The 24,518-nt window shown below is 43.7% G+C and overlaps 2 protein-coding genes across 2 annotated transcripts in view; one reads left to right on the top strand and one right to left on the bottom strand.

Moving 5' to 3' along the window:
- Window positions 1–137: 137 nt before the first annotated feature.
- mrps5 (mitochondrial ribosomal protein S5) lies at window positions 138–15,328 on the top strand (the record flags this gene model as incomplete). The annotated part of the gene is made up of 12 exons (XM_079229938.1): window positions 138–186; window positions 866–985; window positions 1,150–1,275; window positions 2,710–2,823; window positions 3,438–3,557; window positions 4,817–4,851; window positions 12,105–12,195; window positions 12,573–12,619; window positions 13,024–13,081; window positions 13,994–14,056; window positions 14,458–14,594; window positions 14,913–15,328. The coding sequence occupies 12 exons, from the start codon at window positions 138–140 to the stop codon at window positions 15,132–15,134; spliced, it is 1,182 nt and encodes a 393-aa protein (XP_079086064.1). The 3' UTR covers window positions 15,135–15,328.
- A 3,561-nt stretch (window positions 15,329–18,889) lies between these two features.
- Window positions 18,890–24,518, bottom strand: part of LOC306746962 (myelin and lymphocyte protein-like) — a 6,110-nt gene continuing 481 nt past the window's right edge. The window contains exons 2-4 of the mRNA XM_079229953.1: window positions 20,279–20,443; window positions 19,990–20,160; window positions 18,890–19,490 (exon numbers count right to left, since the gene is read on the bottom strand). Coding sequence (XP_079086079.1) covers window positions 19,416–19,490; window positions 19,990–20,160; window positions 20,279–20,443 — 411 coding nt within the window. The 3' untranslated portion in view covers window positions 18,890–19,415. The remainder of the gene's footprint in view (window positions 19,491–19,989; window positions 20,161–20,278; window positions 20,444–24,518) is intronic.

Here is a 24,518-nt window from a genome sequence, read left to right as displayed (position 1 = left end):
TTTCCCCCATCCGCTTCTGAAATATCGTAATATTAAACAATACAAACACACAACGCAGCCCGTGTGTGTTCCTTTGGTTTTGATCAGGCAGAGTTTGGACGCCTTGTTGTCCTCTGAAGGACCCTTCAGAATCCAACATGGCGGCGTCCATACGGCTGTGCTGTGCCCTCCGCTTCACAGTCGGAGGTGATTTATCTTCCTTTTTTATTCCTCCACAGATTCTAGAAACAACCCGAAGTATTTATGTTTACTGTATGTTAGTTTACTGTTTGGTGGAAGACGGTTCTGTTGACTGACCGGAGACCAGTTCCGGTAACGGACCTGAGACCGGAGACCAGTTCTATTAACTGACCTGAGACCAGCTTTCTTAACTGACCTGAGACCAGCTCTGGTAACGGAGACCAGTTATGTTATTAACTGACCTGAGACCAGCTCTGGTAACGGAGACCAGTTATGTTATTAACTGACCTGAGACCAGCTCCATTAACTGACCTGAGACCAGCCAGTCGTTACTACAGGGCTTTCACAATGTGAAGATCCCAGCCTCGACATGATGGATGCATTTCCTCCACCAAACTTCACTCAAAATTAAGCCAATGAAGCTATAATGTCATTATTAAATGTAGACAATGCGTGATGTAACGTGTGAGTCCAGGCTTTGAATTCTGCATGCGTTAAACATGCTCCAGTGCTTCCCTTTCCCCCTGTCTCCTTCCAGGTGTTAATAACATGCTAATGCTGTTAGCTGTTAGCTTCTTCATGGATCAGAAACATCAGTTGTACTCTCGAGCCTCAGTGGACTGTCATGTTGACCTGCATGCTGTGTTTCACTCCATGATGCCTCCTCTCTCTCCTTCGGGTGCAGCACCCTTACTGGGCCGAGCCTCTCTGCAGAGAACCCCAGCAGCTGCACGGGTTCCACGGGTTCCACTGGCGCCTGGAGCCGCGTGGCAGCAGACCCGACACGGCAGCTTCTTCAACAAGCGTGAGCTCACCATTAGCATGTTTATTCATCCCTACAATTAAAGTGTTTTATCTTTATTTAATATTGTTTCATTGTTTACTGTGTGTGTGTGTGTGTGTGTGTGTGTGTGTGTGTGTGTGTGTGTGTGTGTGTGTGTGTGTGTGTGTGCGCGCGCGCGCGCGCAGTGACGGCTGAGGAGCTGTGGAAAGGTGTGCTGGCGGAGTCGGGTTCTGGAGCGAGGAAAGGCCGAGGGAAGAGAACCAAACGCAAACTGAAGAGAGACCTGAACCGAGGACAGAACATCGGAGAGGGTGAGGTGTGTGTGTGTGTGTGTGTGTGTGTGTGTGTGTGTGTGTGTGTGTGTGTGTGTGTGTGTGTGTGTGTGTGTGTGACTGAGCTGGACCTGCAGGTGGAGGTCAAACAGACGAGAGAAGAGCAGCACAGCTTCCTCTGTCCAGTGTTCATACATATTGATAAAGCAGTGTTTATACATATTGATAAAGCAGTGTTTATACATATTGATAAAGCAGTGTTTATACATATTGATAAAGCAGTGTTTATACATATTGATAAAGCAGTGTTCATACATATTGATAAAGCAGTGTTTATACATATTGATGAAGCAGTGTTTATACATATTGATAAAGCAGTGTTCATACATATTGATAAAGCAGTGTTTATACATATTGATAAAGCAGTGTTTATACATATTGATAAAGCAGTGTTTATACATATTGATAAAGCAGTGTTTATACATATTGATAAAGCAGTGTTCATACATATTGATAAAGCAGTGTTTATACATATTGATAAAGCAGTGTTTATACATATTGATAAAGCAGTGTTTATACATATTGATAAAGCAGTGTTTATACATATTGATAAAGCAGTGTTCATACATATTGATAAAGCAGTGTTTATACATATTGATGAAGCAGTGTTTATACATATTGATAACGCAGTGTTTATACATATTGATAAAGCAGTGTTCATACATATTGATAAAGCAGTGTTCACACATATTGATAAAGCAGTGTTTATACATATTGATAAAGCAGTGTTTATACATATTGATAAAGCAGTGTTTATACATATTGATAAAGCAGTGTTCATACATATTGATAAAGCAGTGTTTATACATATTGATGAAGCAGTGTTTATACATATTGATAAAGCAGTGTTTATACATATTGATAAAGCAGTGTTCATACATATTGATAAAGCAGTGTTCACACATATTGATAAAGCAGTGTTTATACATATTGATAAAGCAGTGTTCATACATATTGATAAAGCAGTGTTCATACATAATGATAAAGCAGTGTTCACACATATTGATAAAGCAGTGTTCACACATATTGATAAAGCAGTGTTTATACATATTGATAAAGCAGTGTTCATACATATTGATAAAGCAGTGTTCATACATATTGATAAAGCAGTGTTCATACATATTGATAAAGCAGTGTTCATACATATTGATAAAGCAGTGTTTATACATATTGATAAAGCAGTGTTTATACATATTGATAAAGCAGTGTTCATACATATTGATAAAGCAGCTCACATTTGCAGATGTAAACATACATGTGTATGTTTTTAGTGTTAGTCAATTTGTATAATTTATTTTTTAGTGAACAGCTCAGGGATGTTCAAGGAGAAACCTGTCAGTGCTTTCTGAACATGTTTTGCGCTGTCACTTCTGTTTTTGAATAAAAGGTTGGAATTGAATGCTTCCCCCCCAGGGCGTGGAGGCTTCCTGTGGCCCGGCCTGAACACTCCGGTTCTGAAGGACGGGAATCTGCAGAGCATGAGCCGGCGAGGGGAGAGCGAGCAGCAGGAGATGCAGGCGGAGCTGGGTACGACCGCTGGGCTCTGGGCTCTGACCCGCTGGGCTCTGACCCGCTGGGCTCTGGGCTCTGACCCGCTGGGCTCTGACCCGCTGGGCTCTGACCCCAGAGGAAGAGACCAGTGGGACGGGGATACGGAACCATTACCTCTAACATGTCTGTTCTCCAAAGCCAGAGAGCAAATATGTCGTAGGACGAGAAAAGAAACAGAGAAATGACCCCGAACCTTCTGAACTTCAGGTTTTGGAGGGGTTATAATGACATTAATCATAAAAAGAAACAGTTATAATGACATTAATCATAAAAAGAAACAGTTATAATGACATTAATCATAAAAAGAAACAGTTATAATGACATAAAACATTTAAAAATATATAAATCGTTTGCAAAGCTGATCTTTTTCAAATCGTTTTGAATCCAGCGTTGTTTTCATCCATATTCCATCTGCAGCATCTCCTGTTGATCAGTGAGACAAACAAACAAACAAGAGGTGGAACCTTTTAGGTTTGAGAAGCTCTTGTTTGTTTGTTTGTTTGTTTGTTTGTTTGTTTGTTTGTTTGTTTGTTTGTGTCGGAGACGCTCGGTGGACGTCGCTCCTCTAAAGCTGCTGCTTGTGTCTGCAGTGCGCCAGAGAGACGAGTGGGAGAGGAAGAGGAAGATGAAGGTGAAGAGGGAGAGAGGATGGACGGGGAACTCCTGGGGGGGCATCAGCCTGGGCCCCCCGGACCCCGGCCCCAACGGAGGTGAGCCCTTTATACTTCTATACAACCAGAGGACCCTGGTGGTCAGGAGAGAGAATGCCGCTTTAAAGCTTGAAGGACATACTTCTATACAACCAGAGGAGTTGTTATTTCTATCTTTTTTAAATAAAAAGCCTGTTGTGTACTGAAGGTCTCCAGCCTCATCAACTCTGAATTCACTGTTGTTTGTTTTGCATCCTCCATGTTTCCTTTCTCTTGTCACCATGCTAACAAGCAATCCCACCATGAAACCCTCTTCCTCCTCCTCTTCGTCCCCCTCCTCCTCTTCTTCCTCCCCCTCCTCTTCTTCCTCCTCCCCTCCTCCTCCTCCTCCTCCTCCTCTTCTTCCTCCCCCTCCTTCTCATCCTCCTCTTCTTCCTCCTCCTCTTCTTCTTCCTCCCCCTCCTCCTCATCCTCCTCTTCTTCCTCCTCCTCTTCTTCCTCCTCCTCTTCCTCTTCCTCCTCTTCCTCCTCCTCCTCCTCCTCCTCTTCTTCCTCCCCCTCCTCCTCTTCCTCCTCTTCTTCCTCCCCCTCCTCCTCTTCCTCCTCTTCCTCCCCCTCCTCCTCCTCCTCCTCCCCTCCCCCTCCCCCTCTTCCTCATCTTCTTCCTCCCCCTCCTCCTCTTCCTCCTCTTCTTCCTCCTCCTCTTCTTCCTCCCCCTCCTCCTCTTCCTCCTCTTCCTCCCCCTGCTCCTCCTCCTCCTCCCCTCCCCCTCTTCCTCATCTTCTTCCTCCCCCTCCTCCTCTTCCTCCTCTTCTTCCTCCCCCTCCTCCTCTTCCTCCTCTTCTTCCTCCTCTTCCTCCTCTTCTTCCTCCCCCTCCTCCTCCCCCTCCTCTTCTTCCTCCTCCTCTTCCTCCTCCTCTTCCTCCTCCTCTTCGTCTTCTACATGCACAAACACTTCTGTCTGTCGCACAAAACGAATGTGTTCTGCAGAGCTGTAACCAGGTTGCTGCTCTGATCAGGTTTAGTTTCTGTGTGTGTGTGTGTGTGTGTGTGTGTGTGTGTGTGTGTGTTCTCCTCCTCTGCGTCAGCGCTCCTTTGTTTCTGTTAATTGGTTAGAAGTGAACAGGCGGCTGTAACATCCTTCAGAGGTCACCGACAATGAAGAGTGTCAACCTCGCTGCGCTGCTGCAAGGGCTTCTGGGTATTTGTCACGCTCGCAGCGAGCTGGTTTAATCTGTTTCACTGTGTGTGTGTGTGTGTGTGTGTGTGTGTGTGTGTGTTTTTAATCTAAAGTTTCTTTCTTCCCCGTCTCTCCACAGAAACATACGAGGACTTTGATTCACGTGTCATTGAGGTGAGTCTTGTTCTTAAGGTGTGTGTGTGTGTGTGCGTGTGCGTGTGCGTGTGCGTGTGTGTGTGTGTGTGTGTGTGTGTGTGCGCGCATCTCTCTCTCTGTCTAGGACTTTAATTCACATCACCTCATGTTCTTACACAGAAGTCGAGATACGTGACAGTTAGAGAGAAGAATAGTGTGTGTGTGTATGTATATATATATATATATATATATATATATAAATATAAATAAATATAGTACATGCATTTATATAAATGTAAAAACATAAAGTACCGGTTTCTCTCCTTGAGGCACACACGTGTTCTCGTCTTCTTTAATGTCGTCTCTCTTCATCCATCTTTCTCTTCTTGCACATGTTGGATTATTCGTCGATCTTTTTAAATGTAATCACTTCTCTTTAGTTAAACGCTGATATGGAATCACTGCTTTCTGGCGGTAGGATGCCGCTCATTCGCGGGTCACAAAGTCAAGATGCATTGTGGGAGATGTAGTCTCTGGCCACTGTAAAGCAGCGTAGAGTTTAAAGCCCTTGAAGCCGTCGTGGACCACATCACATGGAGGTCTGAACCCGATGACCACAAGGAGTCAGCTGCTGCCTGAAATGTGGAGAAAACAACTGAATCTTGAATTTAAAGGTTTCATTCAGCAAACCAACGCATTAAAGTTTCTTAACTTTTAAATGAGAGCAATCGGTCCGGCGCTGACGGTGCCTCTGGCTGCCGCTGAGCAGAATAACGACGCCGCAAAGACGCAGAACGGAAACTTTTCAGGAAACCCCAGTGTGACGCTGTGCTGAGTCAGCGGAGCTGCAGTTTGGGGCGATAAGAGGCTCAATGAAGCAGTGCAGCAGCACGGAGGGGAAGACGATGCTACAGAGAACATGAACGCTCTGCAGCTCACTGACGACCAAGGTCAGGCAATGTGTCAACTTTTACTTGTAAATATTGGTTTTATTGCAACCGATAAACAGGAAGTGACCATATGTGGACTGAGGAGGAGACGTAGAGACCTGTCAATCACCTTGTAGCCCCGCCCCTAAAGCATCCCATCATTTACTAAATGAACATCATGCTGTATTGAAGAAGACTTGAAACTAGAGATTGAGACATAAACTCATGTTTACAATGTTTACTGAGGGAATACATCAAGAGAAGTAGAGTCATTTATATAGACTTCTATACAACCAGAGGAGTTGTCTATATACTTCTATACAACCAGAGGAGTCGTCTATATACTTCTATACAACCAGAGGAGTGCAGTAGGATATGAGATCAGCCGTATGAACTTCATTTAGATTCTCTCGGTTGTGTTTTACCTTAATTCAATTAGCACTAATGGACCGTCCCTACTGGACTAATGGGGGTAATGCTGCAAGGTCACACACACATTCAGTCAAACACACATTCTAGACATCGAGTGCCTGACACACACACACACACACACACACACACACACACACACACACACACACGCACATAAATACATTCATGAACGTATTGACCTGCTTTTCATTCCTAAACATTCAAGCTCTGATTTCATTTCACCCTCATTGTATTTGCTTCAAACGTGTGTGAGTGAGTGTGTAGGGTTGTGTACTTCTTCTCCTATTTGCATTTGATTATTCCTCTCACACACACACACACACACACACACACACACACACACACACACACACACACACACACATTGATAGTCTCCCCAGCCCTGCTGCCTGATAAATAAGAGTGGTTTCCCAGACATTAGGCTTCCCCCCTTGGAACTGACTGAAGCTTTTATGGTGCCATCTCCCTCTATAAATATAGTGTGTGTGTGTGTGTGTGTGTGTGTGTGTGTGTGTGTGTGTGTGTGTGTGTGTGTGTGTGTGTGTGTGTGTGTGCCACTATAAATTCAGGGCTAATGAAATGAAAAGGGCTTACTGGAATAAAAGGCTTGTCTCCCAAGGACGATGCTGGCATGCCATTAGTGAACACATCCAACGGGAGGAAGAGGAGGGAGGTGGAAGAAGAAGAGTTGGCAAAGTGAGTTAGGAAGTCGGGAGGCGACAGAGGAGGAAAGAGAAAAGAGAGAAGCAGTCGAGCCGGACGACAAGAAACAGAGTTTAGTTCTGGAGATCCGTCCAGTTTCCACCAGATGAGATTTGATTGTCATATATATATATATATATATATATATATATATATATATGTATATGTTAGAGCCATATGGAGTCCTTCATTTTGCTCAGGATGTACTTATAATAATCATCATAATAATATAATCATATGTTTGGAGTGTAGAACTGAACCAAAAATATACTTTTAATTTTCTTTCTTTCCGGACACATTTCAGTTTCATTTAAACTTCCCAGCACCATATGGATGTGATAGCCAGCCTTGAGCCGTGTGATGATTCATGCTCATGGCGTCGCTCCAGCCGCCTGCTGGACCGGACTCAGGGATTCATGAACACGGAGCTGCAGGGTTTCTGTCTCCCAAGTCAACGACCTTGAAAGTTTTTGGCTGAAATGTAGACGTAACTCTCGATTGGATTAACGGGCGAACACAAAGTATAATATCTAAAGTGGGACTCGTGAATTAATGCGGCGAGATTTCTTAATTTGTTAAAAGCATAACTTGTGTTGGTGGCTGTTCAAAGTTCACGACCTCGCTCGTCTATCAACGGAACAGGAAGCGGCCAAAAACAAAGATGGCCGCTTTACTTCTCAGAGAACACAACGCTGTCCACTTCCTGTTTACAGTTGAACACCGTAAACCTTCTGCTCGCCGCTTGAGGCGCCACGCCTGGCCTATAGACTTCATATCAGAAGTATTTAATATCTCTCACTGGTTTCTGGACGTTTTGAAGCCTTCAGTTCGGCGTTTTGCCCGTCGCCATCTTGTTTTTGTTGCAACCAGTGAACAGGAAGTGACCATATATGGACTGAGGAAGTGACGTGGAGACCAGATACGTCTCTGGTGTCGACCTGTCAATCAGTTTGTAGCCCCGCCCCCAAAGCGTCCTCTGCTTTATGGTCTGTTTGACTCCTTTAAGCTCTTCTGAGTTAATATAGAGGCACGACTTTCATTCAGAGGCTGAACGGCGCTCTGGAGTTCTTCTCATTTTTTGAGCTTCTGACACTAAATTCTCACACAATAACACATTTAAGAGGTTTCTCACAAAAGCAGCGCTGAGCTGCAGAAGAGCTCGTTCATCACGAAGCCTTCATTTCAACGCAGCGGCTTCGTTTACGTCCACGCTGAAGTTCACAGGAACTTTGTCTCTGCAGAGCAGTACTGGAGCTCACGCTGACTCTCAGAGAACACAGAGATGTGAAGGTTTAAAATGTGCAGTTAAAAAATTATAAAATAATCTTACAGAAAGCAATTAATTCTTAAATCAAAGTAACGTGTATTGAGGTGAAGAAGCTGCCTCATGTAGAGACACAGATGGAAGAGTGAATCCTGAGAGGACATTAATGTCCCAGAGCCTTCATCTTAATATTCCATTATGTTTCATATTTCCTGCTTTCCTCCACATAAATGAAGACATTTCCCTTCATACATTGGTGCATAAACATTTACCAGAATGTGTTTGAGGTTTGATGTTTGACATTTTTATCTCGTAAGAAGACAAATGTTACGATGAACATCAGCCAGTGGGAATCTAGTCAGTCTTTATACATTTGATCTGCATGATGCACAGAGGTGCAGCATGCATGCAGTCGGATGTTACGAGTCATATTTCTACACGCAGCTCCGTGAGGAAGACGCTGTTCCAGCTGAGCATCAAATGAAATGAACTGAAGTCAAGACGAGAAATCCAACAGACAGAAGCGACGCGTCAGATAAAGAAAACAAGACATGGAGCAGAGTGAGAGCTGGAAGCCTCCTCTTCCTCCTCCCCCTCTTCCTCCTCCCCCTCTTCCTCCTCCCCCTCTTCCTCCCCCTCTTCCTCCTCCCCCTCTTCCTCCTCTTCCTCCTCCCCCTCTTCCTCCCCCTCTTGCTCCTCCCCCTCTTCCTCCCCCTCTTCCTCCTCCCCCTCTTCCTCCTCCCCCTCTTCCTCCCCCTCTTCCTCCTCCCCCTCTTCCTCCCCCTCATCCTCCCCTTCTTCCTTTTCCTTCTCTTCTTCTTCCTCTTCTTTTTCCTCTTCCTTCTCTTCTTCTTCTTCCTCCTCTTCCTCCTCCCACTGCCGGGCTGTGGCCCGTCTGGTGGAGAGAGATCTTCTCTCCCCATCTGCTGCCGACGAGCCGCCAAACGCTGCAGCGTCGCCTCAAAAACCACCAACATAGAGCCAGAAGAGCTGGAGACAGACACACACACACACACACACACACACACACACACACATACATCTTTGAGCGGCTTCAAGTCGCATTGAAACATGAGAATTAATAACTTGTTGGATTTTGACTCATTAACCAGCGTTCCAGGCCCATCTGCTGGTCAGTTTGCTGTCAGCAACAGAAGAAGAAGCGTTTCTGTGTCGGTTTGTTTTTGCATGTAAAGCGTCAGTAAACCCACGAGTGGTGACCCTGAAGTACCAACCTGGAAATGATGAAAACAGCTCTAGAACGTGAGGGAACCAGTGAAGCGTCACAAACACAACTCTGTCTCTTTTAAATTAAACCATCAGCACATCACTACATCTGGTGGATCAATGTTATGTGATTATATATATATTTATATTTCTATATTATGACATACATGTTCCGTCCTGCGCTGTGACAGGAGCATTAAGTGGTTGAATTGTACTTGTTTAGCTAGCTAACTAGTTAGCTAGCTAGCTGGCTAGCTAGCTAACTAGTTAGCTGACTAGCTAGTTCCACCATGCTTTCATGCTACAGATGCAGAACATAGATATTATATAAGAAGTGGACGTGTTAGCCGTAACCTCACTCGTTGGTTTGTGGGCGTTTTAAGCCTTGAGGGGGTCAGCGTTTGGTCGTCGCCATCTTGTTTTTCTAGCCAGTGAACAGGAAGTGACCGTACATCGTGACTGAGGACGTAGCGACGCCGTGTACGTCTCTTGATCTGCATTACTTCAACATTAACAACCAAACTTTGTTTTTAAATTAATGAGAGCCGTTTAAATTAGCTCATGCTAATGCTAATTCCTGCTGAAGAAAAGTGGGTTTAATTTACTCAAAGATATGAATTACCTGTTATGTCCTGTATTTGTGTGTGTGTGTGTGTGTGTGTGTGTGTGTGTGCGTGTGTGTGTGTGTGTGTGTGTGTGTGTGTGTGTGTGTGTGTGTGTGGATGCATCGGAGCACCACGCAGTGTGTTGTGTGTCTGCAGTGTGTTACACAACCCGCCACTCTGTGGCTGAGAGCCAAGATGAACTGGGTTCCTCTGGGTTCCTCTGGGTTCCTCTGGGTTCATTTGGGTTCCTCTTGGTTCCTTTGGGTTCCTCTTGGTTCCTCTGGATTCCTCTTGGTTCCTCTGGGTTCCTCTGGGTTCCTCTTGTTCCTCTTGGTTCCTCTTGGATCCTCTGGGTTCCTCTTGGTTCCTCTGGGTTCCTCTTGGTTCCTCTGGGTTCCTCTTGTTCCTCTTGGTTCCTCTTGGTTCCTCTGGGTTCCTCTGGGTTCCTCTTGGTTCCTCTGGGTTCCTCTGGGTTCCTCTTGGTTCCTCTGGGTTCCTCTGGGTTCCTCTTGTTCCTTTTGGTTCCTCTGGGTTCCTCTTGGTTCCTCTGGCCAGGTGGAGAACTGGATCCAGTCTCATTTGTGTGGTTTCAGGTTGTTAGAACATCCAGAAACAGGGAAGTTGTATTGTTAAACCTCTGAACCCTCAAAGCTGCTGGAAGGAAAAATCAATCTGCAGAACTACAGCGCTGATCAGCCAGAAGCTGTTAAAGACATTATTGTTATTGTCCGGTGTTCATCTTTACGACCTTGAACCCATCGCTCAACAATACCTCCTCACACACTTTTTCCCTCATTTACTCTGAATGATTTCACGTTTAACGAGGCAATAAATCCTCATTTTGTTTCCTTTCCTCATCTCTCCTTCTCTTACTTTCCTTTTTCCCTCAACACTTATCTTTACTGTGAGTGAGTGAGTGAGTGAGTGAGTGAGTGCTGCCCCCTGCTGGTTTAAAGCCTGCATGAAGACTGTCTGCTCTGTTCACTGACCGGTCCATGAAGGTCACTTGAGTCTGGACGAGCCGGATTGACCCCACACACACACACACACACACACACACACACACACACACACACACACACACACACTTTTCACTGTTTTTTTTAAAATAGGAATCAAAATTTTTTTATTTTGTATTATTTTTCAACACATATCAAATTTTTCTGAATCTGGTCTTTTGATTAAATATTCAGAAATAAATATTCCCAGTTGAGTTCTTAAGCTTTTTGATCGTTATCGATAATAATAATAATAATAATAATAATAATAATAATAATGATGTACAAATGTTCTTGAGGGAGAACATCTTAAACCCAAAATCTATGTCTTTTATTCGCTACTCAAATCTGAATTTAATAATAATAATAAACACCAACAGAAGTTCTGGCGCTTTATATTTATATTTATTTTTATTTATTTAAACACTGGTTTGGTCCAAATGAATCTTAACTCATGAAAACATGCTGTTTGTCTTCTGATCAGACAAATTCATCCTTTGTTTACTGTTTGTTTACTGTTGTTTACCTTTGTTTACTGGTTGTTTGCTGTTGTTTACTGGTTGTTTACTGTTTACTGTTTGTTTACCTTTGTTTACTGGTTGTTTACTGTTGTTTACTGGTTGTTTACTGTTTGTTTACTGTTGTTTACCTTTGTTTACTGGTTGTTTACTGTTGTTTACTGTTTGTTTACTGTTGTTTACCTTTGTTTACTGGTTGTTTACTGTTGTTTACTGTTGTTTACTGTTGTTTACTGGTTGTTTACTGTTGTTTACTGGTTGTTTACTGTTGTTTACCTTTGTTTACTGGTTGTTTACCGTTTTTTTACTGTTGTTTACCTTTGTTTACTGGTTGTTTACTGTTGTTTACCGTTTGTTTACTGTTGTTTACTGTTTGTTTACCTTTGTTTACTGTTGTTTACCATTGTTTACTGTTTGTTTACTGTTGTTTACTGGTTGTTTACCTTTGTTTACTGGTTGTTTACTGTTTGATTATCATTGTTTACTGTTTGTTTACCTTTGTTTACTGGTTGTTAACGTTTGTTTACTGGTTGTTTACTGTTTGATTATCATTGTTTACTGTTTGTTTACCTTTGTTTACTGGTTGTTTACTGTTGTTTACTGTTTGTTGTCTCCAGGTGAAGAGTGTGTTCAACATGACGGGGAAGGAGGGCAGGAAGCGCTCCATCAGCTGTTTGGTCGCCGTGGGAAACGGAAACGGAGCCGCAGGTTCGACTCTCTTTTGAAAAATGAAACCCGATAAATCACGACTCATAAATCAAAATGTGTTTTTCATACGTGGACTAGGCTCCTCCTCTTCCTCTTCCTCCTCCTCCTCTTCCTCCTCTTCCTCCTCCTTCTCCTCTTCCTCCTCTTCCTCCTCCTTCTCCTCTTCCTCCTCCTCTTCCTCCTCTTCCTCCTCCTCCTCTTCCTCCTCTTCCTCCTCTTCCTCCTCCTTCTCCTCTTCCTCCTCCTCTTCTTCCTCCTCCTCCTCCTCTTCCTCCTCCTCTTCCTCCTCCTCCTCTTCCTCCTCTTCCTCCTCCTTCTCCTCCTCTTCCTCCTCCTCCTCCTGTCAACAAGATGAAACACTTCCTGTTTCTCTGCAGGCTTCGCTCTGGGGAAAGCAGCCGACCGCGTGACGGCGCTGAGGAAGGTGGTTACTCATGTTGTTGTTGTTATTATTATTATTATTATTATTATTATTATTATTATCATCATTCTGTGTTCTCGGCCACAATGCATTCCTAACGTCCTCAATAAATGTATTGACATATTAAACTATATATTTTATATATTCCACTGAAACTAAATGTATCATTTTATAGACGTCACGATAATTGTGTCAATATGGAGATTAATTAACTGGCATTTGTTCAGGTTTCTGTAATAATAATAATAGTTTTTGACTCTTGTGTCTGATTATTTTCACTAAATGAATCTGATTTAACGTCTTCTGTGTGTGAAGGCCATCCCATAATATTGCACAGAATCATTAACACTGACTGCAGCAACTTTCACACCAGATGTTAAAATAATAACCTAAAGTTTGATCTCCAGGCCAAGAACCGAGCGATCCACTACCTGTACTACATCGAGCGCTTCAACAACCAGACCAGTGAGTGTGTGTGTGTGTGTGTGTGTGTGTGTGTGTGTGTGTGTGTGTGTGTGTGTGTGTGTGTGTCCTGGTTCCCAGGAGGGGGCGTGTAGGCGGTTCAAGCGGCCCGGTTGAGCCTCCTTTCATTCGGCTTCATGCATTATTCTCTCTGGTTTAACGTTGGAGTCCAGACTGCGTTCCTCCTCTCAGGCGCCTGCCGTTGAGCAAACAGCAGGTCGGCCGTCAGGATTTCAGACAAATGACTGTGGAAATGCTACAAAGGAAAAATGTAAAAAGAAAGTTTGAGCTCCGGATCCACAAGCAGACGGGCCGGTGATAGATGAGCCTGTTTAGTCCCTCTGGAGAGGAGGATGAAGGGAGGGAAAGAGAGGAAGATGATGGTGGAGAAAAGGAGTGAAGAGAAGTGAAGGAGCTCAATAAAGGAAGAGATGAACGTGGCCCTGCAGGAGAGAGGTGATGGACAGAGGAAGACCCAGTGGGAGGAGAGAGGAAGAGGAGCGCGAGACGAAGAGGCATGAGCGTGACAGACGCTTCGATTCTGAATCCAAGGGAAACTCAGGGAGTGATTCTCAAAGACGAAGTCATCAGTCGTCCTGCTGTGTGTGTGTGTGTGTGTGTGTGTGTGTGTGTGTGTGTGTGTGTGTGTGTGTGTGCGTGTGTGTGTGTGTGTGTGTGCGTGCGTGTGTGCGTGCGCGTGTGTGTGTTTTTTACACAAATATATTAGGAAGAACATTTTTGTAATAAATGTTATCAATAATCAATCTCATGCTCCTCCGTCCTGTTATCGTTGTTTATTTACACTTTGGTGTCTCTGTTTGTCTCTGTGTTTAATAAAGTTGTGTTGATTTGAATACTGCTCGTGTTGACCTGCTCCACTGATATTAAACCAGTTATTGTTTTTGTCCCCAACAGTTTATCACGACATTCTGTCAAAGTTCAAGAGGACGACGCTGCGCATGAAGAAGCAGAACGAAGGTGCGTAGCCAAGGTCTTCCTCCTCGCTCTTCCTCCTCGCTCTTCCTCACTTCCTGTTGTTTCCTTCACTTTGGGTTGAGCGTTCATTGTTATGCATTTAATACAATAAGAAACGTATTTAACGTGTCACTCAGCCAGATTACAGAAAGATAGAAAAGATCTCTCAGAGAAAAATATGTTAAATCTTTTTTCCTGCATAATTGCTACATTGTTTTGATTGTTTTGTAAAAAGTCTTGGAAATTTGGCCAAAAATTATGGAAATTTGGTTAAAAGTCAAGGAAATTTGGTTTAAAGTCATGCAAAAGCATTGGTCAGAATGTGTGTGAACCCTGGTATAATATATGAGTATGAAGTTATGATGCAATAGTGAGGCAGCGGCGTGTTTCCTGTGTCTCTGCAGGCTACGGGCTGCACTGCCACCGGGCCGTCATCACGCTGTGCCGGCTGATCGGCATCCGGGACGTTTACTGCAAAGTGGAGGGATCCGTCAACCTGCTGAACATCACCAGGGCGCTCTTCACGGGCTTAGCCAATCAGGTGAGGCGCTCTTCACGGGCTTAGCCAATCAGGTGAGGCGCTCTTCACGGGCTTAGCCAATCAGGTGAGGCGCTCTTCACGGGCTTAGCCAATCAGGTGAGGCGCTCTTCACGGGCTTAGCCAATCAGGTGAGGTGCTCTTCACGGGCTAAGCCAATCGGGTGAGGCGCTCTTTACGGGCTTAGCCAATCGGGTGAGGCGCTCTTCACGGGCTTAGCCAATCAGGTGAGGCGCTCTTCACGGGCTTAGCCAATCGGGTGAGGCCCTGTCGGCGCAGTGGGAGGGCTAACTTCCTCCTCCTCCTTGCTCCCACCGGCAGGAAGTCCACCAGAAGCTGGCCGACAAGAAGCAGCTCCACGTGGTGGAGTACCAGGCGCAGCGCGGCCCGCTGCCCGTGGTGGTGGCGAGCCCCCGGGACGGGGCGCGGCGCCAGCCGGAGCCCGAGGACGAGGTGCCCAACACCCGGCTGCACTGGGACGACGTGCGCACCCAGGGGATCAAACGCTCCATCTGGGCGGGGGTCAAGCGCACCGTCTGGTAGCCCGGGAGTCCGCCGGCGACTCGCTTTGGACCACGAGACGGGCGGCTGGAGGGAAGATTATCTTATTATATTCTGTTTCTGTTTCCATTTGAAAACCAAATCCTCCAGTAAAGACGGAGATGAACGTCCTGAATGTTTAGTTTCTCAAGACTTCCTCGTCCACCTTGATGTTTAACATGCAATAAAGTTCAGATGTGTGAAAACGTCCCTTTGGCTTTTGTTGAACTAAGGACAGAAACGCTCCGGTGAGGCTGACCTCCGCAGTGACCTGTCTCATAAGAACCGCTGACCGGTTCCCATCTGGAGCTCACTTCATGTTTCTGACGTATGAAAGTGTTAACATGAACTACTCTGTTTTCATTATGGAGCAAAAAATGCAGAAGTTACCTGATGAATAAATAACCGTTGGCTCCTCGTTGCACACGAGAGATCCGCTGGATTATGACGCTTTATATTTCATACGAAGTCGCCATCACTTTACACCTTGATGGAGCCGCAGATGTTACCTATTAAATGTCTGCAAAAGAGCAAAATATTCATTCATACAAACAATATTCATTCATAACACAAACAACAACAATGTGGTTCCAACTGGACTTTACAATAAAACTTTCCTCAATAAAACCTGAAGCCCGACAGGAGACTGGAACTAAAGAGAAGGAACGTTCACCTGCAGCTCCTCTCACACCTGGGGCTCCTTCAGTGGCCTCACACACACACACACACACACAGACACACACACACACACACGCTCTGCACGATGGCCTCCACCACCTCGGGTGACTTCCTGCCCTCCGGCGGCAGGATCTTCACCTCCGTCCCCGACGTCTTCTTCATCCCACAGTTTGTGAGTTTGATCTTCTTGTCTTTTCTTCTCTCTTTCTCTGAGACTGTTTGTCTCGCTCGGGTCAACAGCGTTTGGATCTAGTGTCTGCCTCCCTCATCATCATCATCATCATCCTCCTCCTCCTCATCACTGCTCTAATGTTGCGTTCACACCAAAGCAAATCTTTGCCTCGCGTTACTCGCTGGAATATCTGTGATGTTCGGTTCATACGTTCATGGAAGAAATCCCCTCCATGCCTGTGTGTGTTGTGGAGCATCAGACGCCTCGTGTTTGGGTTCATAATATTATTATTAGTATATTATCTAGCAGCTCCTCCTCTGTAGCCGCTGACTCGGCAGTGACGTCAGGGAGCGTCTGAACGCTGACTGGCTTTAAAGAGACGGCGTCACGCACAGAATCCAGAATGCTGAGGACCATTATTACCCACAATGCACTCTGTTCGTGATCAGAAAGGCAACAGTTTGGAGACGAGGGCCTGGTCAAGTTCAAATGTGTCAGAAATGAATATGTAAAAGGTGTTTTTAAATCAGCACCAACAGTTTTATTGAACCAACTCCATTGTGAGTTAAACATGTTATTGTTGGTGTTTTGGGAGAATAAACATTTCAATAATAATTGTTGATGTATAAAACTCATGGTGAACTTTTTTTCCTGGTCAGACCTCCGAACCATCTGTGGAGACGAGCTCTGTCCATTCAATTGAATTATTCCAAGTTTCTGTTTAATAAATGCTTACAGACATTTAAGCGTTTCACATCGCATTTGTTTTCTCTAAAGGAGATTAATAAGGTTAATTCATTTCCATTCATCGTTGCCACAATTGGTGACGAGGATGGGACGGGACGTGTAGTCTGGACTCCGTTGAATGACAGAAGGCCACTTCCTCCTGAAAGGTCAGAGGCTGTCCTCGGACGGGGTTTTGACACTCCCATCAATGAACAGAGACAAATACTAAATACAGTAAACATAACATGAAACTCATGACTTTAAGACAATTCTGAATATTTGAAAAGTTCTTAATCATAGCAAACACAACTATTCTGCTTGAATAAATATTTGTTAGCGTTTATCCCTTAAACATTACATTTTTTACAGTAGAAATCTGATGTTCCTCCAATTTGCCAAACCCAATCCTCTTAAAACACAAGCTGTCTTTTTCTCAGCGGTTTTCATCCCCATACTAAAACGTGTTTATCTCCTCTAGCACAAGAGCTTTTTGAATACTTTAGGTGGTATAATAAGGAAAACACTTCTGAGAATAGCAAGGACATTGCAGAATACAGTATGTGTTACTTGTTAAAAGTGGTTGATGATGAATATCTCTTTAATAAGATGCAGCTGATAGCTTTAAACTTCTTGAAGATGTTTTCCTGGATGACATGTTTGCTGATGTCTGAGAAGAGATTGGAAGACAGCGTCTGAATCCGTAGGCTGTGAGCTTCTCGCTGGCGTTCACCGTTCACGCATAGCATTATGCTAGCGGATGTAGGAGCTGCTAACGTGCCATATGTTTCGTCATTTCTGGATAGGTTTGGACATTTTCAGTTATATATTTGGTTTTGTTTGGCATTGGTTGTTTAGTTGTGTCTTTGCAGCATTGGTAAAGGGATTACTGTGTGTTTATGTGATTATTGTGTGGCCCAGGCTTTGCTGTTTAATTTGATATATGGCATCATTATATTCGTTATTGATTCATAAACACATGAATAAATAAATACATGAATGGCAGTCCGGGCCTTTTGAGCCCTAAGCCCCCCGCGCCTATATGGGACATGAAAATAAAAAAACATTTTGCTTTAACGTTTCCTTAATCATCTCTGGAACCACATCGTTGTTTAACTTAATGAACACCGCAACCCTGGTGAGAAGATGCATCCGATGTAAAACATAATTAAAGCAACGGTTACGTTTAAGTACTCATGTAAACTCCGTAATCAGTGTCCTTTACAACGGCGGATTTCCCTAAGGAGCACATCTCAGTGACCTCGTGGGAGTCTAGCGCAGCAACCCCAGTCCTTATAATATATATATATATATATATATATATATAGTCCCCTAAAGCACCTGAACAATCACACGTCAGCCAGAGTTTTTTACTTTCTTTCTCTCTCTGCCCCCACCTTTCTAAAAACACGTCATGCAGAAAGGGGGAAGGACCCAGCAAGCCTCAGTAAGACAAGGCTTTTCCATAAAATAAGTCATTTTCCCATTTTTGAACCGAACGACACCGTTTTTTAACTAGAAATCCTTCGAAACGCCCCTTGGCTTCGTTTTATTATGTATATATTTTTTTTATTATATTTATATATTTATTGTGATGTCCGGGTTCTTTAGGTCCTAATCTTTCCAAAAAGGTGTCTTACTATCATGTGAGACGTTGCTAAGGGTCTGGACCATGGAGGTGCTACAAGTCAGCGACCGCTCCAAAAGACATTTTTGGGAAAGCCTGCTTAGATCATGCTACATACTCATAGTTATGAACAAAATAGGTTATGAAAGTGATTTGTTTAAAATGTACTGTACATTTTTAACCCTGGGGTCTATCAGGGTTCAAAGGGTTCAAAAGAAATATCAAAGTGCAGACGTTGTCTTTTAGAGGGGTGGGAGGTCATACTCTGGTTCATTGCATGTGCTTCAGACTAAACACAACCCAGTATCACACCGGCAGCAACGTCATCACAGCTTCAGCTTCACTTTCATACGTAAGGAACATGAAGTGAGCTCCAGTGGCGAACCGGTCATCGGTTCTTATAAGACAGTTCACTGAGTCATGCTGAGGTTGTGAGTTCAAGCCTCACCTGGAGCATTCATGTACTTTGTTTACAATACATTGTTAATTCATGAATATAAATATGAAGATTAAAGAACTGAACAAACATAAAGAAGGAAGCATCCAAAAAGTATCTGAGGTTTATTTGATTTTTCTGAGTTTTCCAGAGCTCCACACTGTACTTGTATGTGTCTCTGTCCACTGATGGGGAGCTGAATGGATATTGCTGTGCAATGCACACAAGTGTTCTCACCTGATTCCCTCACATTGGATTTGATTTAATAAAAATGTTGGTGCTGACAGATTTAGAAACATACCTTGTACTTGCTACTGTGATAATAATCTTTTCTGATAAAAATGTAACATTGCAAGTCAAAAAAAAAGGACTTATAGAATAATGTAGGACCTGCTCCTATATTGTGAATTACATATTTACACTCATTGTCTTTTCCTTGTGCTATGTGATCTGACACATTTGAACTTGACCAGGCTCTCGTCTCCAAACTGCTGAACAGAGTGCATTGTGGGTAATAATGTTCCTCGCAACTGGTCGGCATGCTTCTTCTTCTTCTTCTGCTTCTTCTTCTTCTTCTTCTTCTTCTTCTTCTTCTTCTTCTTCTTCTTCTTCTTCTTCTTCTTCATGGTTTGCGTTTCGTGTTGGTTTTTAGGACCTCTTCCATCGAATGGCGGAGAAGATGGCGTGCAGGAAGTAGAGAAGAGTGGCCAGGTAAGACATCACCTGAAAGCACACACAGATCAGAACACAGGTGGTTGTGACCTTCAGCGGTCAACACACAACTCCTTAAAGCTGCTGGATCATTAAACACATCATTCAAACCCACAGAACTTTAGTTCAGACTAATACGTCCGGTTGAATTGTGGAGAAATATGTATGAAATATGTATGAAATATGTATGAAATATGTATGAAATGACACAACCAGACGAAATGAAGCATGTTTCACATTCGATTGAATGCTTCAAAGAAAAGGTGGAACCAACTGATGCAGAACCACATACTCAGAACCTTAAAAGCACTTAGGGGGAAGAAATAAAGGGCTACAGGTGATTGAGATATGGTCACTTCCTGTTCACTGGTTGCAAAAAAAACAAGATGGCGACGACCAAATCGCCGAACTCCTGACATCGAAACGGCGTCACTCATTTGTTTTTAACGTCCACAAACGTGTGTGTGTGTGTGTGTGTGTGTGTGTGTGTGTGTGTGTGTGTATGAATTACCACTGCAGCAATCTCCAGTCGGTAGATTTTGAGACTGTCAGATATGATGAAAGGCGTCAGAGTGCTCCCCGACAGCAGGTTCACGATCTGGCCGTGCAGAAGGGTGATGTACGCCAGAGCCACCGACGCACTGAGGTAGAAAACCACCGCCACGAAGTGATACCCCGCATCCTGAAGAGACACGAGGAAGAAGGAAACAGTCAGAAAGCAGTGTAGTTGTATGGTCGTCGCACATGCTGGTGTGAAGCTGTCCGTCTATCTAGATCCTCTGGTGGTGGGCGTGTCTAACCAGGGAGGGCCAGATGCTGCCCTGATTGGCTCCGCAGAGGAAGATGAAGAACCAGAGCGTCGTCACTACGAAGCAGAAGACGGACACGAACATCACCCAGCCCAGAGGGTTGTCCGGGTCGATGCGGGTGGACGCCACCAGGATCCACACCAAACCCCCGAACACCTGCAGGGTCACACAGGTGAGGGTGTGATGTAGAGCAACAAGGACTAGATTACTGGAGGACTTGGACAGTTTTTAAAGTACACTGGACACAAGCTTTTGTTCTCGTATGACAGCAACAAATTACTTACAATGACGCATGTTAAACCTGCAGTAACAGATGTTTTGGCCACCAGGTGGCAGCAGAAACAGGTTGTGAGCACGTCGACATATCTTCACGTTTGAAGTTGAACTTGTTCATTGAGAGTTGCTTTCGTGATCAACGAGCAAGATCAAGGAAGGAAAAGGCATTTCTTGCATTTTCTTCTTGTGAACATCGTCTGGTCTTTGACTTGGATGCTAATAAGAGTTTTTTACACTCAAACAATCAAAAGAACACTTCTGCTGTTTCTCGACTTGACATTTGATCCTAAATTCAACGTATTTATTAAAGTTGTTAACATGACACGTCTGAGTTTGAGCAGTTTATGTTGTTGACACTGATAACCCACTTCCTCTTCCTGGTAACTGGTTCCTGAGGACACAACATGGCCGACCCTCCACGCGAACATACAAACGGAGTGGAAGTGTGCAAGGAGACGACCTAGGGGACGGAATGGAATCGGGCCAAACATAATGTTGTCACTCTTGGGTGAACTTTCACAGTCTTTACTCTCTCCTCCTTTGACAAACATTGAGCTTGTTTGGCATCTAGATGGAGACATTTGTTCCCGGGATAAGAGCCACTCAGGTCGACATGACGCAACAAGCTCAGAGGTGTGCCCACGGCTCAGTGCATCAGCGTTACCCCTCCGCTGCATCAGTGCATACGTACATACGGGCACAGTGTTGGGGTAACGAGTTACAAAGTAACGGATTACAGTAACGATGTTACTATTATAGGTAACGGAGTAAAGTAACGCATTACACTCAACATATTGTAACTACACTACTTTACTAGACCTCAGGAACGCGCTTTCCTACGTTACTCAAGACATTTTTACCAGTCCGAAAAGTTCTCTTTTAGACACTTCCTGCATGAACAGTAGCAACAAGCTGCTAGCTAGCGCTGCTGCTGCTGCTACTGCCCGCGACCCCTCTGCCCAAGTCGGGTGTCGAGCCTGGTCCCGCTACCTTCGGTGGTTTTCGGGGAGCTAGCGGAAGTTGGCGGAGAGCTAGCGGAAGTTAGCGGAGAGCTAGCGGAAGTTAGCGGGGAAGCGACGGAGCGCTAGCAGGAGCCCCAGCTGGCTACAGCGGGGAGCTAACGGGGACTCTGACCGAAGGTAGTAGCGGCTCGTAACCCGACGTTTACGGTAGATTGTTAATGCAGGAAGTGTTGTGTGACTCGCGCGATTATTATTATTGGAAATTATATTAATTAATAATAATAATTTATTATTGAAAATTTAAAATAAAGTGATGAAAGGGCCGTGATGTTTGTCCAGGTATCTTTGCAGTTCATTTGGACATTTGCTTTAAAAAATGGAAAGTAAAGTAACTAGTAGTGAAGATACTTTTCAAATGCAGTAACTAGTAAAGTAATCTAGTTACAATTTTCAGAAGTAACTAGTAACGTGTAACTAGTTACTTTTTCTGAGTAACTACCCCAACACTGGTCATGCAATACTTAGTAATACTTGCAGTATAAACGCAGTGAAAGCAGGTTTCAGTCAGCTGAGTCAACACGGGGAGTTCACAGTCGGGACGCTCGGTTCATAATAACGATGATTCAGCTCAGCCAACATGACCACATGAAAAGAAATCGCCACACCTTGAATCCAACGGCAGCAGCAGGTGGGTCCGGTATTTATTTTATCTATTTATCCATTCATGGTGCTCGAAACTGACTCATGTTGCAGATTTTATTTGGGAAACTTTGCAAACCGTGAAAAGAATTTAAAATGTTCTGTGGTTTAAATAAAGTTTGTCCACATGGCGTTAATATATTATGTTGTGTTTGAGTATGACAACATCTGATTTATTTGAAATGTCTTATCAGAAGCTTTTCATAATGTTTATGAATGCTAAATATTCTAAACATCATCTGGTTCACCAAGAGTTTGCCTGTTTTTATTCAGAGTACATCATGAAGTTATATTCAAGATAGTTTTGCTTCTTTTGAATTTGTATTTATTGTGAAAGGGTGAGAACGTGTCCGTATGAGACGCATTGAAGTTTCATGCTGATGAAAAATGGTTCAGGAAGAAAAGGCCTGCCCGCATAGGCCCCGCCCCCTTTGTAGTCCCTCCTCTGACAGACGTAAACACTACAAACCTGACCAGCAGCTCGTTTCATGTCAGAAGAAGAGCCGATCAGCGAGTGAAGCTGGTGTTTAGTGGCAGCTCGTCTGCAGCGTCTGCGCCAACACATTTAATTTCGCTACATTGTTGCATCATTACATTGTTGTGTCATTACATTTTTGCGTTGTTACATTGTTGTGTCATTACATTGTTGTGTTGTTACATTGTTGTCATTACATTGTTGTCGTTACATTGTTGCATCGTTACATTGTTGTGTCGTTACATTGTTGCATTGTTGCGTCGTTACATTGTTGCATTGTTGCGTCGTTACATTGTTGTGTTGTTACATTGTTGGGTCGCTACTTTGTTGCGTCGTTACATTGTTGCGTCGTTACATTGTTGTGTCGTTACATTGTTGTGTCGTTACATTGTTGCATTGTTGCGTCGTTACATTGTTGTGTCATTACATTTTTGCGTCGTTACATTGTTGCATCGTTACATTGTTGTGTCGTTACATTGTTGTGTCGTTACATTGTTGCATTGTTGCGTCGTTACATTGTTGTGTTGTTACATTGTTGGGTCGTTACTTTGTTGCGTCGTTACATTGTTGCGTCGTTACATTGTTGCGTCGTTACATTGTTGCGTCGTCGTTACATTGTTGCGTCGTCGTTACATTGTTGCATTGTTGCGTCGCTACATTGTTACATTGTTGCGTCGTTACATTGTTGCGTCGTTACATTGTTGCGTCATTACATTGTTGCGTCGTCGTTACATTGTTGCGTCGTTACATTGCTGCGTCGTTGCATTGTTGCGTTGTTACATTGTTGCGTCGTTACATTGTTGCGTCGTTACATTGTTGCGTTGTTGCATTGTTGCGTCATCGTTACATTGTTGTATTGTTGCATCGTTACATTGTTGCGTCGTTGCATTGTTGCGTCGTTGCATTGTTGCGTCGTTACATTGTTGCGTCGTTGCATTGTTGCGTCGTTGCATTGTTGCGTCGTTACATTGTTGCGTCGTTACATTGTTGCGTCGTTACATTGTTGCGTCGTTGCATTGTTGCGTCGTTGCATTGTTGCGTCGTTACATTGTTGCGTCGTTACATTGTTGCGTCGTTGCATTGTTGCGTCTGCGCTCCTGAAACCACGAGACACTGAAGTCACATGTTATGCTTCCAGACAAACAGACTTTAACCGTTAACGAGGATTTATTATATTAAATAAATGTTTGAACTAAACATCTCCAAGTTGTTTTGTTCCGTGTTTGTTTTGTTCGCCTCGTGTTTAAAGTGACAAAACATCACAACCGCCAGAGAACCGCATTAGATTTACTGTTTATGAAGTCTGTGTATCAAGAGAAAATATATGTTTTAACATTTCATAAAGGCGCCGATGATGCAATACAAATATGTATACATATTTATATACAAATATATATATATATATATATATGGATATAGATATAGAAACATATGTATATATCTACAAATATTAAAAGATGTTAAAAGAATAAGTATGATGCATCTATGACAGTAAAGCTACAGCATCATTGGTAGGATTATAGTATAATATTAACAATGTTTAAACAGAACAATTGTTGCAGTAAAAACCTGTTCTGGTTGCTGTTTTCCCGTTTCCGTGGCAACGCGTATCACAAACCCGCGTTGCCCTCTGGGACCAACCGACACTTTAAACCCGCCAAGGTGCCAAGGTTCTACTTTTATATTCATTCATAAGAGATGTTTTTAAACTGACGGGTCATTCAGAGTGTGTGTGTGTGTGTGTGTGTGTGTGTGTGTGTGTGTGTGTGTGTGTGTGTGTGTGTGTGTGTGTGTGTGTGTGTGTGTGTGCGTGCGTGCG

The sequence above is a fragment of the Taurulus bubalis genome (genome assembly GCF_910589615.1).
Source record: "Taurulus bubalis genome assembly, chromosome: 14".
In the NCBI taxonomy this organism is placed as follows: domain Eukaryota; kingdom Metazoa; phylum Chordata; class Actinopteri; order Perciformes; family Cottidae; genus Taurulus; species Taurulus bubalis.
The sequence above is the reverse complement of the archived record's forward strand: the minus strand, read 5'-3'. Positions and strand labels throughout refer to the sequence as shown.